Source organism: Mandrillus leucophaeus, unplaced genomic scaffold (genome assembly GCF_000951045.1).
Source record: "Mandrillus leucophaeus isolate KB7577 unplaced genomic scaffold, Mleu.le_1.0 Scaffold171, whole genome shotgun sequence".
NCBI lineage: Eukaryota > Metazoa > Chordata > Mammalia > Primates > Cercopithecidae > Mandrillus > Mandrillus leucophaeus.
In genome coordinates, this window is record NW_012101710.1 from 117,121 (window position 1) to 133,253 (window position 16,133).

Sequence of the window (16,133 nt, forward strand, 5' to 3'; positions counted from 1 at the left end):
GCGCCCGGCCTAATTTTTGTATTTTCAGTAAAGACGGGGTTTTGCCATGTTGACCAGGCTTGTCTTGAACTCCTGACCTCAAGCAATCTGCCCACCTTGGTCTCCTAAAGTGCTGGGATGACAGGCGTGAGCCACACTCCCGGCCTGTCCTGATGATTCTTATTGCCCTAGAATCTTTCTTTCCCTGGGGTGAGTACCACATCCCTTTTCACTGGTTTCCCATTCGCCTGATCAGTTTTTTTCCAGCCTGTACGTGGAACCAGGGAAAGTTTACCTTCACCCTTTCTGTGTCCTTTAGTTTTATGTTTTGAAAGCGATTGTTTATTCACCTGACTTATCTTTGTTAATGGGCAAGTTGAATCTATTTAGGTTTATTGCCATTCCTGATGTCTTTGGCCACATTTTTAACATCGGTTTCACACTGTTTTCTGTGCCTTTTGCCTTTAATTTTTATACTTTCCTATCTGATTGGATTTTTTTTTTTTTTGAGACAGAGTCTCGCTCTGTTGCACAGGTTGGAGTATAGTGGCTCGATCTCAGCTCACTGCAACCTCTACCCCCTGGGTTCAAGCGATTCTCATGCCTCAGCCTCCCGAGTAGCTGGGATTACAGGCACGTGCCACCACACCTGGCTAATTCTTGTATTTTCAGTAAAGACGGGGTTTCACTATGTTGGCCAGCTGGTCTCGAACTCCTGACCTCAGGTGATCTGCCTACCGCGGCGTAATTGGATTTTTTTAAATTCCCCTTTTCCTTCTTTATTAGTTTCAAAGTAATTCTGAAAATATTAATATCTTCATCTTTTTGAGGAACACTAGCTCTCAGGATGCTTCGACCCCCATCCTCACTTCCAGGCTTTCATTTTATTACTTACATTATTCCAGCTTCAGCTTGCTTTTAACACTACTGTGTCTTAAATCATTCTTTTTTTTTACTTCATTTAATTTAATTAATTACGGTTTTTTGAGACAGGGTCTCACTCTGTTGCCCGGGCTGGAGTGCAGTGGTGCAGTCAGAGCTCACTGCAGCCTCAACCTCCTGGGCTCAAGCGATCCTCCTGCCTCAGCCTCCCGAGTAGTTGGGACCACAGGTGTGCACCGCCATGCCCTGGCTAATTTTTGGATTTTTTGTAGAGACAAGACTGAAGTGATCCTCTTGCTTCAGCCTCCCAAAGTGCTGGGATTACAGATGTGAGCCACCGCACCTGGCCCCCAAAGAGCACTTCTAACAGTTTCCTGCAATATATTCACCACTTCATTTCCCTTCTTGTCTTTCTTTCTTTTCTTTTTTTTTTTTTTTTTCTGAGACAGAGTCTTGCTCTGTAGCCCAGGCTGGAGTGCAGTGGCGTGATCTTGGCTCACTGCAACCTCCACCTCCTGGATCCTGGTTCAAGCAATTCTTCTGCCTCAGCTTCTTGAGTAGCTGGGATTACAGGAATGCACCACTATGCCCAGCTAATTTTTGTATTTTTAATAGAGACAGGGTTTCACCATGTTGGCCAGGCTGGTCTTGAAGTCCTGACCTTGTGATCTGCCCACCTTGGCCTCCCAAAGTGCTGGGATTACAGCTGTGAGCCACCGTTCCTGGCTTTTTTCTTTCTCTCTCTCTCTTTCCTTTTTTCTTTCTTTCTTCCTTTCTTTCCGGGTGTGACGGCACTGGCTGAGCTGTCTGTGACTTGCTTTCTCACTCATGACCTCTCCAGGTTGATGGATGTGGCTGACCCACTTTTTGGGGTGCGCCGTTCCCTGGTCCTCTCCTGATGGACGCGACAGGCATGCATAGGCTGTCGCTGGCGGCTATGCTCTCGCCTCTGTGCTCCTTGTGGGCCCTGCGAGTGTTTCCGTCACCTTGGTTCCCAGGAGTGGGACTCCAGTGCCTCCCTTCACCCGCAGGAGACACCCGCGCCCTGACCGGCCTGCCCCAGCCAACTGCGCCCATTCCTCCTGTTGGGCTGTGCTGTTCCTGCTGAGTGCCCTTCCCCCTGCCCTCTTCTAGAACTGTCCCAGCCAGCTGCGCCCATTCCTCCTGCCGGGCTGTGCTGTCCCTGCCCGAGTGCCCTTCCCCTCTGCCCTCTTCTAGGACAACATGGGTTTTCCTTTTCCACCAGACCTGCTCCTCCATCCACACAGGTCTGGGTAAAATGGGCTGGATCTTCATCATTCCCTGGGCCCCCACTCACGTGGCCCCAGGTTGGCAGGTGGGAGCGTTCAGCGCTGACCTGGCCCGAGTCTGATCCTGAAACTCCAGTTGCAAAGCCTGGTCGCTTGTTTTCCGGGAGAGGCCTGTCTACCCTCTGGGTTCCGGTAAAATTGAGAAGGGCAGCAAATGTTGAAAACAAGATGGAATTAGTCTCTGAAGAGCCCAGTGAATCCTTTAACTGCATAAAAAGCTCCTCTGCCCATCTGCAGACATGTGTGTCCTTCAAGCCAGTGTCCAGAATGGGCAAAAAGGAGCAGGACTTTTAGCTGTGCCAGATCCATGAGCAGGTAGCGGACCTGCTTAGCCGCCAGAAACAGGAGAGACAGTCTCAGGCCAGTTTCTTCCCTCCCCAGCTGTGCGCACGCGAGAGAGGTCAACATTGTTTGTGGACAAAAGTGAAGTGACGTCAGAGAGAGCAGGCAACACTTGGGGCACCAATCTGGGACGTAGCCTGGGCTTCCTCCCCCAGCCCCGCTTGGCTGCCCAGCTGGGGAGAGAATAGGGAGGAAAACAGGGCCTCAGCCCTTCCCAGATGCCCTCACACACTGACTGCCTTAAGGTCCTGGTGGCATTTCCTGTGGGCTTGGCACCTTTAGAAGGACCCCAGGCTGGGTCCACATACCTGGGGCTGCGCGCGGTGGTCACTCTGACAGCTGTCCAGCCTTGAGCCTGGCTCTGCCCCGGGCCTGGGGGCAGGCACTGGGCTTGCACCATGCCCTGTGGCCAGCAGAGTGGCAGCCGCCTGGCTCGCCCCTTAGAATCCCCCCAGTAAAGGACACAGGTGACAAGGAGTATCCTGGCCAGCCACGGGCCAGGCAGCAGGGCCGCCCTCCACACCCCAGGCAGTCCCAAGTCAGATCTGCATGGTTTGATCTGTTTGCAAAACGATCCTTCCTGCTCACCACTCGGGCACATGGCTATTTGTGTCCGCCAGCTGCAATTATGGAGGCTTATGGATGAATGCGTCCTCTGAGCTGCTAGGGACCCAGGGCGTCTGAGGCAGCCTGTCCAGTGGCTTAATGCTAAGCTGGTGCCTGGACCAGATGAGGAACCTGTGAGAAAGACGTGTGGTTGGCATTTTAAACGAGGAATTACCCGGGGACCTCAGCACAGCCTCGCTGTATCCACCCCTCAGACGTTCCAAGAGGCCGGCTGAGGACACTAGAAGGCAGTGTCAAGTCACACCAGACAGACACATCCTGCGGCTGGTGCCAGAGATGCAGGAGAAAGGGTTTGGGAGCTCTGAGCTTGGAAGCCAGCCTGACGGCAGAGGCTGCCACCAAGGGAGGAGGCAGCCCTGATATTGCCGTCATCCCCTGAAAAGGGAGCATTGAGTCAGGAGGCAGCAGGCCTGGGAGGGAAGGGCGCCACCCCACCCCTACCTGCATCGGGCTGGCCAGGGAGGGGCCTGAGCTACTTCTGCTTTTGTTACTCAGAGTAACAACGAACCCCATGGATACAGAATCAGGGCGAGGCATGGTGGCTCATGCCTATAATCCCAGCACTTTAAGAATCCAAAGCAAGAGGATTGCTTAAGGTTAGGAGTTCAAGAGCAGCCTGGGCAACATACTAAGACCCCGTGTCTTAAAAAAAAAAAAAAAAAAAAGTTTTTTAATAATTAGCCAGGGATGGCAGTGCATGCCTATAGTCCCAGCTGCTGGGAGGCCTCCTAGATTCAAGCGATTCTCCTGCCTCAGCATTCCGAGTAGCTGGGATTACAGGTGCCCACCACCACGCCCAGCTAATGTTTATATTTTTAGTAGAGACGGGGTTTCACCATGTTGGCCAGGCTGGTCTCGAACTCCTGACCTTGGGTGATCCACCCACCTTGGCCTTCCAAAGTGCTGGGATTACAGGCGTGAGCCACCATGCCTGGCCTCAATTTGGGTTTCTAACGATTGCCTCTGAGTCTTCAAATCACATGCTTTGCCTGCTACCCTGCGATTCATGGACTTTACATGTGATTTTCTGACTTCCTGCTTTAATAAAGTAGCATTTCATTTTGCCTTGTGCACCTCCCAAAATAGCTCTATTATTGTTTATTTCCTTTGATAATTACCTTGTTAACTTAAATAATATAATGGAACTGACATTTGTTGTTCTAAAAACTTCGGACCAGCCCCCACCCCCATGCACGCATACAGGCACACACACACATATTGGCACACATTCTGTCTCAGCATTTGTAGCCACTTTATGATCTCATTCCAAAAGAGAAGACATGCAAGGCATTTATTTACCAAGGTTTTTTACCAATGGCTGTGGCACCCGGCTGTCTCCCTGCTAGGCTTGTAGGGGCCTCTGGCTGTCAGGTGTCGTGGGCAGATGCCAGGCGGGTACATGTATTGTTAAATGTCCCCGCCCAGCAGTGTCAGGTTGACGGTTGCAGTTGTTGTCAGCGTCCCGTGAAAACACGCGTCCTTACTTAGAGAGAGTGGTAGATGCAACCTCCTGGGTGTCAGGTCCCCGCATAACTCTTAGTCTTTCTGTCTTGGTAGCCAGGAGCCCATCTCGCTGGCCGGCTGCGCCATGGCTGATCTGGTTCCAGACTTGCAGCCCATTCTTTTCTGGATGTCTAATTCCATCGAGCTCCTGTACTTTATCCAGCAGAAATGCCCACTCTACATGCAGAGCATGGAGGAGCAGCTGGACGTCACAGGTACGGCTGGCGCTGCCCTCCGTTCCCCCCGCCGGCGCCCCAGGCAGGGGAGTGTGGCACCTCCTCGCCGTCCTCAGGACCGAGTTGGCCATGATAGCAGGGATGGATTCATGCCGGGGCTTCCTCAGCCCCCGGGCTGCCATGTGTCAGCTGCTCGGGGACGGCCTGTGAGGCTGGTGCTGGTGGCATGGGCCAGCCTGGCACCTCCCCCCACAGCGCCTTGGCGCTCAGTCTGTCCCCATCATCCCATGTGCTCCGTGCAGTGGCGTCCCCTTGACCACAACCCCACTCTTCTGCTTGCAGGAGGGCCCGGGGGGTTACACAGGTCACTCAGTAAGGGAGACAGATGCCACCATCCACCATGAACCAAATGTAAGGGGCAGTAGAGAGAGCGTCGGCCATGAGACCGCCCCCCATTCTGAGATGCACCATTGTTCCAGAAGGACAGATGTTGCCAGTCATCGTTGTGAAATTATAGATCATGCCGGTTTCATAGATTAAGATGTGGGAAATACACATTTCAGGATTTCTTTTTCTTTTTTTGAGACGGAGTCTCGCTCTGTCGCCCAGGCTGGAATGCAATGGTGGGATCTTGGTTCACTGCAAGCTCCTCCTCCCAGGTTCAAGCGATTCTCATGCCTCAGCCTCCTGAGTACCTGGGATTACAGGAGCATGCCACCTCTCCCGGCTAGTTTTTGTATTTTTGGTAGAGATGGGGTTTCACCATGTTGGCCAGGCTGGTCTCGAACTCCTGACCTCAAGTGATCCGCCCACCTCAGTCTCCCAAAGTGCTGGGATTATAGGCGTGAGTCACCACGCCTGGCCAACATTTCAGGATTTCTGAAATGCAGTAGGAAGTGTTCTGAAAATACTAAGGGAGAGGGTTTCCAACGGGGCAGTCTCAGGGGCTTCGTGAGGAAGGTGGTGTGGGGCCGGGCCCGGAAGCCGGGGTAGGATTTCGGCTGGTGTGTCTGCTGAGAACTGTGTGGGGCCTGGAATGGAGCCAGGTGGGGCAGCAGGACAGTGACAAGCGGGCCCAGAGGACTGGGGACCAGAGCCTCTCGTGGGCGGCCTTGGTTCTGCCCCCCTACGGCCTTGCTGTCCATCTACTGCCCTCACATCTGTGGGGTGGGCTGTCAGGAGGGCCCAGGGCCGGAGGGTCCTGAGTGGCCGTGGCGTTGTGGCCCTGCCTCTGGAGGACCCAGGTCAGTGAGTGGCGCATTCCGAGCTGCCCTGAGCTGTGTCTCCAAGCTAGGGAGGCCCAGGCCCGGTGTGCAGGGACGGGCGCTCCCACGGGCTCAGTCTACCAGACACTGCGGGGTCTCTGTGTACTCAGCTGTGTCCCCGTCCCTGGGAGGGGTCTGTGGCTGTGACTGCATATGAGACAACCTGGAGGACACAAGGCCAGGCAAGGTCCTGGCCGGGCTGTGTTGGGGGCGCTGGGACCTTGCTGTGCCCCCCACGCCTTAGGGGCAGTTTTCCTGAGAGGAGGGGCTCTCGGTGGTGAGAGAGAGGCGCCAGGGCATCTGCGCAGTGACCCTGTGGTGGGACAGGCTCCCACAATGCGTCAGGGCCCAGTCAGCCTCCAGGCGGGGGCCGGGCTGCAGAGACCAGGCTGGATTGAGGCTGCATGGAGGAGGCCGGGCCGGCCCTGGCCATGAGGTTGTGGGGTGGGGCCCCCGTTCCTGGGGGAGGCAGAGCTGGCTGGGATCTGTCTGAGTTCCTTCCTGCCGGCCATGGTTCCTTCCCACTGTTTCCTTCTCCCCTCCTTCACGGGGAAGGGGACATGGGGTCCTGCCAGGGGCTCCCCGGTCTGGGAGTTGGGGATGCCTTGAATATGGGGGGTAGTGTCAACCCCTCCTGGCCTCAGTGGGCATCCAGGCCTCTGGCCTGTGCCCTTGCCCCCCATGTGACACGGTAGCCCCTGCCTGTCCGCAGGGCCTGGGTCTAAGCTAGACCTTTCCTCTGGCTTTTTCCCGGAAAGTGACGTAAACGACTGTGTGTCCCTAAGTCTCCACGCAAGTTTCCCACATCCATCTGCCTGGCTGCAGTCCTCCCCTGGGGCTCCTGGGCTCCCGGGACTCCAGTGCCTGTTGCCTCTCCCTGCAGACCTGACTCTGCCATCCTCTAGGGCTGGAGTCGCAGCCAGCAGGTGGCCCTGGGATGGAGGCAACTCCGGGGTTGTGGCTGGCCAAGGGCGACCCTCGCTGACGTTGCAGTGCACTTGGTCCTTCCGTGTGACGGGGAACGGGGCCAGCTTAGGGGCCCCTTTTGTTCCGGCCCCCACAGAAAGAGTCAGTTCGCAGACCTGTGACTTTTGAGCTCCGTGTTCCCGGCGAGTCCCCGGCTGACTTTCCACGTGGCTTCGTGGCTGCCTGGGTCTGGTGGCTGCAGGCAGCTGGGTCCCATGTGGTCCCCGTGTTGGCTGCTCTTCATGGGAAAAATTGCTCCAGGCTGATGGAGCTGCTGCCTTTGGTCTTGGGAGGAAGTTATTTTTGGTCAGGGGCCTGGGTAGTGTTTGGCCCGGCGATGGGAGTCGGGGCCCAGGGACGCCCGCAGGCTCCCGGTGTCGAGGGCCAGGCAGGCGCCAGGGAATGGAGTGGGAAATAGCCCCCAGTAGGGGCCGGAGGGTCAGAGCCCCGTCAGCCTCCTGACTCTCTGCAGGAAATGTCTGTGGGAAGAATTCGGAGAGCAGGGCCGTCCCGTCCTGAGAGCGAGTCACATGGCCATTGTCATTCCCCAAACACTGTTTTGTCCAAAGCTCTGATCCAGGCCCCTCCCGCGCCACCTCACACCATCGTGTGTGTCTCGGATTCTCTTCATGGCTGAGGCTCAGCGCCTTCTTCTTTAGGGACAGGGCCGGCTTCCTCAGGGGTCGTGGAGTTTCGGGGCAGGGCAGGGGCAGCCGGCTGGTGTGTCCTCTTAATGGCTTGTGGGCGTCGGAAATCCTCAGAAATCCCACCAGCCCTGGTACCACGGGGAAACGCGTCTCGGGGGATTTAGAAATGGAGTCTAAGGGCCAGGCTCACACCTGTCATGCCCGCACTTTGGGAGGCCGAGGTGGGCAGATCATTTGAGGTCAGGAGTTCGAGACCAGCCTGGTCAACATGGTGAAACCCTGTCTCTACTAAAAATACAGAAATTAGCAGGGCATGGTGGCATGCTCCTGTAGTCCCAGCTACTTGGGAGGCTGAGTGGGGAGAATCGCTTGAACTTGGAAAGCAGAGGCTGCAGTGAGCTGGGATTGTGCCCTTGCACTCCAGCCTGGGCGACAGAGTGAGACTCTGTCTCCAAAAAAAAAAAAAAAAAGAAAAGAAAAGAAAAGAAAAAAGAAAGAAATGGAGTCTCACGGCCAGGTGCAGGGGCACACGCTTGTAATCCCAGCACTTTGGGAGGCCAAGGCGGGTGGATTGCCTGAGCCCAGGAGTTCCAGATCAGCCTGGGCAACATAGTGAGATCCCATCTCTACCAAAAATTAAATAAAAGAAGAAATGGAGTCTCAGGCCCTTGGGGGGTGGCTGGAGGCTGCTCTGTGGTTTCGTTCAGCACAGCCCCTGCCACCTTTTCCTCCTCCTGTCACTCCCATGCCCCGTTTCCCTCTTCCCGCCGGCACCCTGCCCTTGCCCAGGAAGTGATGTGGGGCTGGGTTCTCAGAGCTGGCAGCCTGAGGCAGTCGGGGTCAGGGCACCAGGACAGGTGGACGGGTCAGAGCTCAGCCTCCTGACCCGCCTGCGGTGGCTGTGAATATCCTTGGCTGGTACTCGCTGTGGATGCCCTCGGGCCACCTTGTGTGTCTCCACAGGCCTGGAGGCTTCTGGGCGCAGTGTTGAGGTTGGCAGAGCCTGAGAGCCCCTCACTGCCCTGGACCCCGGGGTCCCTCCAGCTGCCCTGCCTGGGTCCCAGATGTGACCCTGTGGGGCAGGCACTGGGGGATCTCACAGGTTCTTGGGGAGCAGGCTTGGTGGGTGGGGGCCAGGCAGCCCCAGGCCCCTGAAGGAGGAGCACCAGGAGCAGAGGAGCGAAAGTGACAGGGGCTTGTCCAGGGACTCGGCGCAGCATTGTCCTGGCCATGAGTGGGCGGCCTCCCGTGCACTCTGCGTGGCAGAGGGGCGGCTGGGGGCCTGTGCTCCTGGGAGGCCCGCATCGGGGTGAGTGTTGACCTGGCTCACCAGGCACCACCCACGCAGCCCTGTCAGGTGCCCCGACAGACAGCTCCCACGGTGCGGCCCCTCTGCCCCTCCTGGAAGAAGACCCCACAGGAGGGAGAGGAGGGGAGCTGTGGCCACCTACCTGGCTGCACTAGGAACACCGCTGTGGTCGTCACCCATAGTCCCGGGAGAGAATGAACGCGCCTAAAGGCGGGACAGCAGGGTCCTGGCCCCTTCCCCAGGTGCTGATGGGACCCCTAGTCACTGAGACCACCACATGCCCCCTCACGTTCTGGAAGCCTCCAGGAAGGCTCCACCCTGTCGGGAGCCTCTCACCTTCACAAGAGCCCCCACCCAGAGGGCAGGAACCACTCCGTGGGCAGCTGCCCCCAGCCTCAGCTCCAGCTGCCCCCGCTGACACCCGGGAGTGGGGGTGAAATAGGTGATTTGGGCTTTTTCCTCCCGAAAGACTGTTATGATTCCACAGAGTGGCAGCCACTCGGGGGCTGCTGCCAGAGTCCTGTGACCCATGTCGCTGGTGAGAGGCGACCTGTGGGGAGGGAGTTAGGACCTGCTATGTTGGGTGCAGTTGGTTGTAACAGAAAACTTATCAGAACGTGGGAGTGAATGAGCACTTAGGCAGGGCTGGGCATTGAGACGTTGGGTGTCTGGGCCCCTCCTGCCCCCTCCCCAGCATTCCCCTCCCCTGGTAAGGGCAGCGGCAGGTTTGCTGTGCTCGTCCCAGCCAGGGCCCAGAGTCCCTTGGCCGGTTTATGGCATCCGGACCCCAGATGGGCGCGTTGGGCAGTGCCCGCGGCAGGGACAGAGCTGGCAGCTGGCTGAGTTGCTGCGTTCCTGAGTGCTGTGCCCATTGTGACCATCTGTGTGGCTGTCTCCCCGCAGGCTCTAAGGAGTCGCTGTTCTCCTGCACGCTGACGGCCAGCGAGGAGGCCATGGCGGTGCTGGAGGAGGTGGTGCTGTACGCCTTCCAGCAGTGCGTCTACTACGTCTCCAAGGTGCACGGACGGGCACTGCTTCTGCACTCAGGCAGCTTCTGGGATGAAGTGGGACTCAAGCTTGTGCCTGTGGCTCTCCTAGGAGCCTTCTGGGGGTCTGAGGGAGGGGACCGTGACAAGCTCCACTTCAGCAGGGAGCAGTGGCTGCAGGTTCTGCAAAGGCCTAGCTGCACCCCCAACGCTTCCTCCTCCTCGGGTCGCACAGAAACCCTAGAACCATCCCAGCTCCCTCTTCCCCTCACCTTAGAACACCCCCTTCCTGCCATTGTTTCAAGGGTCAAGGATGAGGTGGGGGAAGCTCCAGCATGGGGCGCAGGGATGTGGCCCTGTTGTCACCCTGGACCCACGGGTGCCAGAGGTGCTGCTGCGGGTCCCCCTGTGACCCTGGTCAGCTTGGGGTGCATCGGGGGTGTGGTGAGCCACTTTCAGGGGAGTGGTGGCTCTCCCGTCTTTACCCATGGGTGTCTCCAGCCCCTTTGTCGGAGCCCATCCCCCCAGGCGCCACCTCTGTGCGCCTTCTGAGTTCATCTGTGCCTCCGACAGGAGCAGATACCCCTGCACCCCACCTCTGCTCCCAGCAGCCCCGGGAGGCAGCTCCTGTGTCCCCACACCCCACACTGGACGTTTGCAAAGCCGTGGCCTGTCCAGTAGGAAGCCGCCAAGGCCAGGTCCCTGCGAGCAGTGCATGGGTGGGGAGCTCGCTGGGTCAGGACCCCTGTCAGCCACCAGCACTCCTGGAAATGCTGGTTGCTGTTCTTCTCTCGCCCCCGCCAGTCCCTGTACATCTGCCTCCCAGCACTCCTGGAGTGCCCACCATTCCAGACAGAGCGCCGTGAGAGCTGGTGTTCGGCCCCCGAACTGCCCGAGGAGCTGCGCCGCGTGGTGTCCGTGTACCAGGCAGCCCTGGACCTCCTGCGGCAGCTGCAGGTGCACCCCGAGGTGGCCTCGCAGATGCTTGCCTACCTCTTCTTCTTCTCCGGGACACTGCTCCTCAACCAGCTCCTCGACAGGGGTGAGGGCCTCATGCGGGGTTGAGGGGTCGGGGGCTCACATTCCTGGACGTGACGGCTGCTGGCGCCTCCCACGCCAGCTCCTGGGGGCGGCTCTGCCCTTGTCGGGCTCCTGCTCCCTGAGCATCTGGTGTCCCTGAGGGGTGGGAGGCCAGAGTGAGGGGGGGGACAGATTGCCATAGCGCATCCCTTAGGAGCCAAGGTCCCATCAGGGTTTCAGAGAAGCCACAGCCGAGAGGTCTGCATGGGGCCCCTTCCCTGTGACAGGGAGGGAACGGGCTCAGGGCATCACTGGCTGTCCCAGGTCTGTGCAGCCGCAGACTCTGGCCTTAGACCCTGCCTCACCTGCGGGGCTCAGGAACACTGGTCACTCCCAGCCAGGGCCAGTGCAGGGCATGGGGAGACCCAGGTGGTGGCAGGCCCCTGGCACATGTGTGTGGGGGTGGGAGAAGGTCCCAGCCAGGGGCTGCTCTGTGGAGTCAGTGGCTGTCACAGCCCACCCTGCCCTGCTACGTTCACCTCCCACCGCACCCCCGCTCCAGAGAGGGGTTCGAGGCTGGTCAGTTGCCTTGGAAGCTGAGGGAAGGTCTCCTGCCTGTCATCAAGCTGCGATGTCCTCAGTGGCCCAGAGCCGGGAAGGGCAGGCTCTGGGGACAGACCCATGTCTGTGTCCCCCGGGGAGGGCAGCCCAGGCATCACCCTCCCTCCCTCCCTCCCTCCACAGGCCCCTCGCTGAGCTGCTTCCACTGGCCCAGAGGTGTCCAGGCCTGCGCCCGCCTGCAGCAGCTCCTGGAGTGGATGCGGAGCGCCGGCTTCGGGGCGGCTGGAGAGCACTTCTTCCGGAAGCTCTCCTGCACCCTCAACCTGCTGGCCACGCCCAGGGCCCAGCTCATCCAGGTAGGGGGGCGCATGGGAGGCGGGGAGGGCGGGGCCACATGGTGGGTCCCTGCCTCTCGAACCAAGCCTGGGGGCCGGGCCTGGGCTTCTGGGCTGGAAAGCTCAAAGCTCCTGTAGGTAATTAGCGAAGTTGCTTCCATTCCATGGCTGTCTCCACCTGCGGTAGGCAGGATAATGGCCCAAAAGATGTCTGAGACCCGTGACCGTGTTACCCCACATGGCAAAGAAGCCTCTGTACGTGTGACTACGATTAAGGACCTTGAGATTCGGAGATGACCTGGGTATCTGGTAGCCCAGTCCACTCAGATGAGTCCAAAAAGGTGGATCGGAGAGAAATGGAAGAAGAGGGGATGTGGCTCTGAGGCTGGAGGAGGGGCCAGGAGCCAAGGAGTATGGTGGCCTCTAGAAGCTGGAGTGGCCCCAGCTGACAGCCAGTCTGGAAACGGGACCCCAGTCCTACAACAGCAGGAACTGAATTCTGGCAGCACCCAGGAGAGCAGGGAGACGGATCCTCCCCCAGGACCTTCATCTTGCTGTCAGTCCTGTGAGACCCGGCTGAGCCGCGGAGCCACAGAGCTGTGAGAGTGTGCACTTGTGTGGCCGTGACTGCCAGGCGTGTGGGCATTTGTCACAACGGCAACGGGAAACCGACATGCCCCTCCCCACCTCCCTCACCACTCACCACCCCCCTCCCAACACAGTCGGCCGCTCACCACCCTCCTTCCCAACACAGTCGGCCGCTCACCACCACCCTCCCAACACAGTCGGCCGCTCACCACCCCCCTCCCAACACAGTCGGCCGCTCACCACCCCCCTTCCCAACACAGTCGGCCGCTCACCACCCTCCTTCCCAACACAGTCGGCCGCTCACCACCCTCCTTCCCAACACAGATGGCCTCTCACCACCCTCCTTCCCAACATAGTTGTCACAGGTAATTAATGGAAATAGCCAATGGTTTCCTCTCCTGCCTGGAAAATGCTGAACATGCTTTAGGGCGATAGTGAGAGTGGCCACAGGGCGAATCGCTTGAACTGGGGAGGCGGAGGTTGCAGTGAGCCGAGATCATACCACTGCACTCCGGCTTAAGCAACAAAGTGAGGCCCTGTCTCAAAAAAAAAAAAAAAAAAAAAGTGAAGCATTTTTATTTACTATAGAAAATTCGGAAAATGGGGCTGTCTGGATCCTGCGTGTGGCAGATTGAACACATGAATTTAGTTTGCTTCTATGGTATCAGTAAACAGAAGTAAAGCAATGCTTTTTAATGCCACAAACCCACGCAAAGTCATAGAGAAGGCAAAAGCGGTGCTCTTTTGGAAGGCAGAAAGCAGATGGGTGAAAAGCAACTGCCTTAGCAGATTGAAGAAAGCTGACTCGGCCAGGCACAGTGGCTCATGCCTGTCCTCCCAGGGCTTTGGGAGGCTGAGGTGAGAAGATCACTTGAGGCCATTGGTTTCAGACCAGCCTGGACAACACAGTGAGATCCCATCTCTACAAAAAAGAAAAAAGCAATCTGACTCCTGAGAAGTAACCCAATTTCTAGGAAGCCACCAAAAGGCTCAGGAATTGGTGGCACCAGGTACCTATGGATACTGATGTCAAGATGGTGCTAAAACAGAAGAACAGTTGATAGACATTGTGGCCAGCACTGAGGCTAGAAGGGAGCAGCTGAGCCTGCAGTTCCACTGAGGACAGCTCGCACAATCGGAAAGAAACACAAAGTCATCTGTTGAAAGGCGTGAGCGAGCTCCTGCAGGATGAGGAGAGGGTGAGCCTCCACAAAGAGCTGACCTGAAGTTCCTGTTGCTTTTCCCTGGAGACATTTGCTGTCCTGGGAGCAGGTGACAGTGTGAGGCTGAGAATCTAGGCTTTGTCCAGGCAGAGGCCACTGGTGGGGAAACAGAAACCGGAATAGCACAGCACTGGCTGTCTCACAGGCGAGAGGCAAGCTCAGAGACATCAGGGGCCTGAAATGCATCGCCGGCTTTTCCCTAAGACAGTTGCCAACATTCTGAATCTCCAGGGAGTGCGATGGAGAGAGACTTTAAAATGGAACCAAAAGCGTTCAAAAAAAGAGTGGAATCTGTGGTGGCTTCACAGTGCAGAGGAGACAGAGATGACGAGTCCAGGACCCCCTGGGAAATAAACACCAGGCCCCCGGTGGAAACACTGGAGTGAGAGGCAGGCATGGGGCAAACACCTGTAGTCGCAGCTACTTGGGAGGTTGAGGCAGGAGGATCATTTGAGTCCAGGAATTAAAGTCTTCAGTGAGCTATGATCACACTACTGCACTCCAGCCTGGGCAACAGAGGAAGACCCCAACTATAAAAGAAAGAAAGAGAGAGAGAGAGAGAGAGAGAAGAAAAGAACCTTGGGGTGAGGATCAAGCAGAGGCTGTCTGAGCCTCACCAAAAGCTTGCCAACCTCAACTCAGCATTAAGTTCATCAGCAACAATGAAGATACAAAATATCCAAACCTGTAGGCTGCAGTTAAAGCAGTCTTAAGAGGAAAAGTTATAGCCTTGTATGTATATATTAGACTACAAGGAAGGCCAAGAATGAATAATCATGAGGCAAGAAAGAGAACGACAAATCAAACCCAAAGAAAGCAGAGGAAATGATGGATGAGAGCTAAAAATAAGTGAACTAGGAAGCAAACATGGTTGAGATAGCAATAAAGCCAGGAGTTGGTTCTTTGAAAAGTTGAATAAGAGGCCAGGTGCAGCGGCTTACATCTGTAATCCCAGCACTTCGGGAAGCTGAGGTGGGTGGATCATTTGAGGTCAGGAGTTTGAGACCAGACTGGCCAACATGGCAAAACCCCGTCTCTACTAAAAATACAAAAATTAGCTGGGTGTGGTGGTGTGTGCCTGTAATCTCAGCTACTTGGGAGGCTGAGGCAAGGGAATCCCTTGAACCTGGGAGGTGGAGGCTGCAGTGAGCTGGGATCATGCCACTGCACTCCATCCTGGGTGATAGAGCAAGACTTCGTCTCAGTAAATAAATAAATAAATAAATAAATAAAATAAAAATAGAAAGTTGAATAAGGGAGAAAACACAATTGCTAGTATCAGAAAAAGGAGGCCATCACTCAGCTCCTGCATTAAAAATTAAAAATTAGTAAGAGGAGATCATAACCAACTTTTTGCTGATAAATTTGACAACTTAGATAAAATGGACAAATAAGAAAAAGACTACTTATTGAAACTGATTCAACAGGAAGTTAAAAATCTGAATGGTCCTGCATGCATTAGAGAAACTGAAAGGCCAGGTGCGGTAGCTCCCACCTGTAATCCCAGCACTTTGGGAGGCCGAGGCAGGAGGACCCCTTGAGCCCATGAGTTCAAGACCAGCCTGGGCAACATGGTGGAACCCCCATCTCTACAAAAAATACACACAGAAAAAGTAGCCAGGCATGATGATGCATACCTGTGGTTTCAGCTACTTAGAAGGCTGAGGCAGGATGATTCCTCGAGCCCATGAGATTGAGGCTTCAGTGAGCGATGGTTGTGCCACTGCACTCCAGCCTGGACGTCAGAAATGACACCTTGTCTCAAAAAAAAAGAAATTAAATTGATTAACACTTTCCCATGAAGAAGATTCAAGGCCCAGATGGTTTCACTGGTGAATTATTTTAAACATTAAAGAAGAAATAGGCCGGGCGCGGTGGCTCACGCCTGTAATCCCAGCATTTTGGGAGGTCGAGGCAGGCGGATCACGAGGTCAGGAAATCGAGACCATCCTGGCTAACATGGTGAAACCTCATCTCTACTAAAATACCAAAAAATTAGCCGGGCGTGGTGGCGGGCGCCTTTAGTCCCAGCTACTCGGGAGGCTGAGGCAGGAGAATGACGCGGAGCTTGCAGTGAGCCGAGATCACCCCACTGCACTCCAGCCTGGGCGATAGAGCCAGACTCAGTCTCCAAAAAAAAAAGAAGAAATAATACCATTAGTACCCAAATTCTTACCAGAAAGTAGAAAAAGAGGAAACCCTATCTCACTTTAAAACACCAGTAATACCTTGATGCCAAAACCCGAAAAGGGGCTATAAGAAAGAATTACGCATGAAAGATGGACAATTTCATTCGTCATCAGAGAAACGCAGCCCAAACTCTCCACGTTTCAGGCTGGTCCGAGTGCATTGGTGTTTAGAACTAATTCATCACAACCAGTTACAGATTTTCTTGTTTCTTCTCCACTCCCATT

At 56.0% G+C, this 16,133-nt stretch overlaps 1 protein-coding gene across 2 annotated transcripts in view; it reads left to right on the forward strand.

The window, feature by feature from the left end:
- The window catches only part of RADIL (Ras association and DIL domains), an 89,209-nt gene that overhangs the window by 62,956 nt on the left and 10,120 nt on the right, over positions 1–16,133 (forward strand). For both annotated transcript variants that reach the window (XM_011976916.1, XM_011976917.1), the window contains 4 exons: positions 4,698–4,858; positions 9,910–10,022; positions 10,797–11,034; positions 11,757–11,929. In XM_011976916.1, coding sequence (XP_011832306.1) covers positions 4,698–4,858; positions 9,910–10,022; positions 10,797–11,034; positions 11,757–11,929 — 685 coding nt within the window. The remainder of the gene's footprint in view (positions 1–4,697; positions 4,859–9,909; positions 10,023–10,796; positions 11,035–11,756; positions 11,930–16,133) is intronic.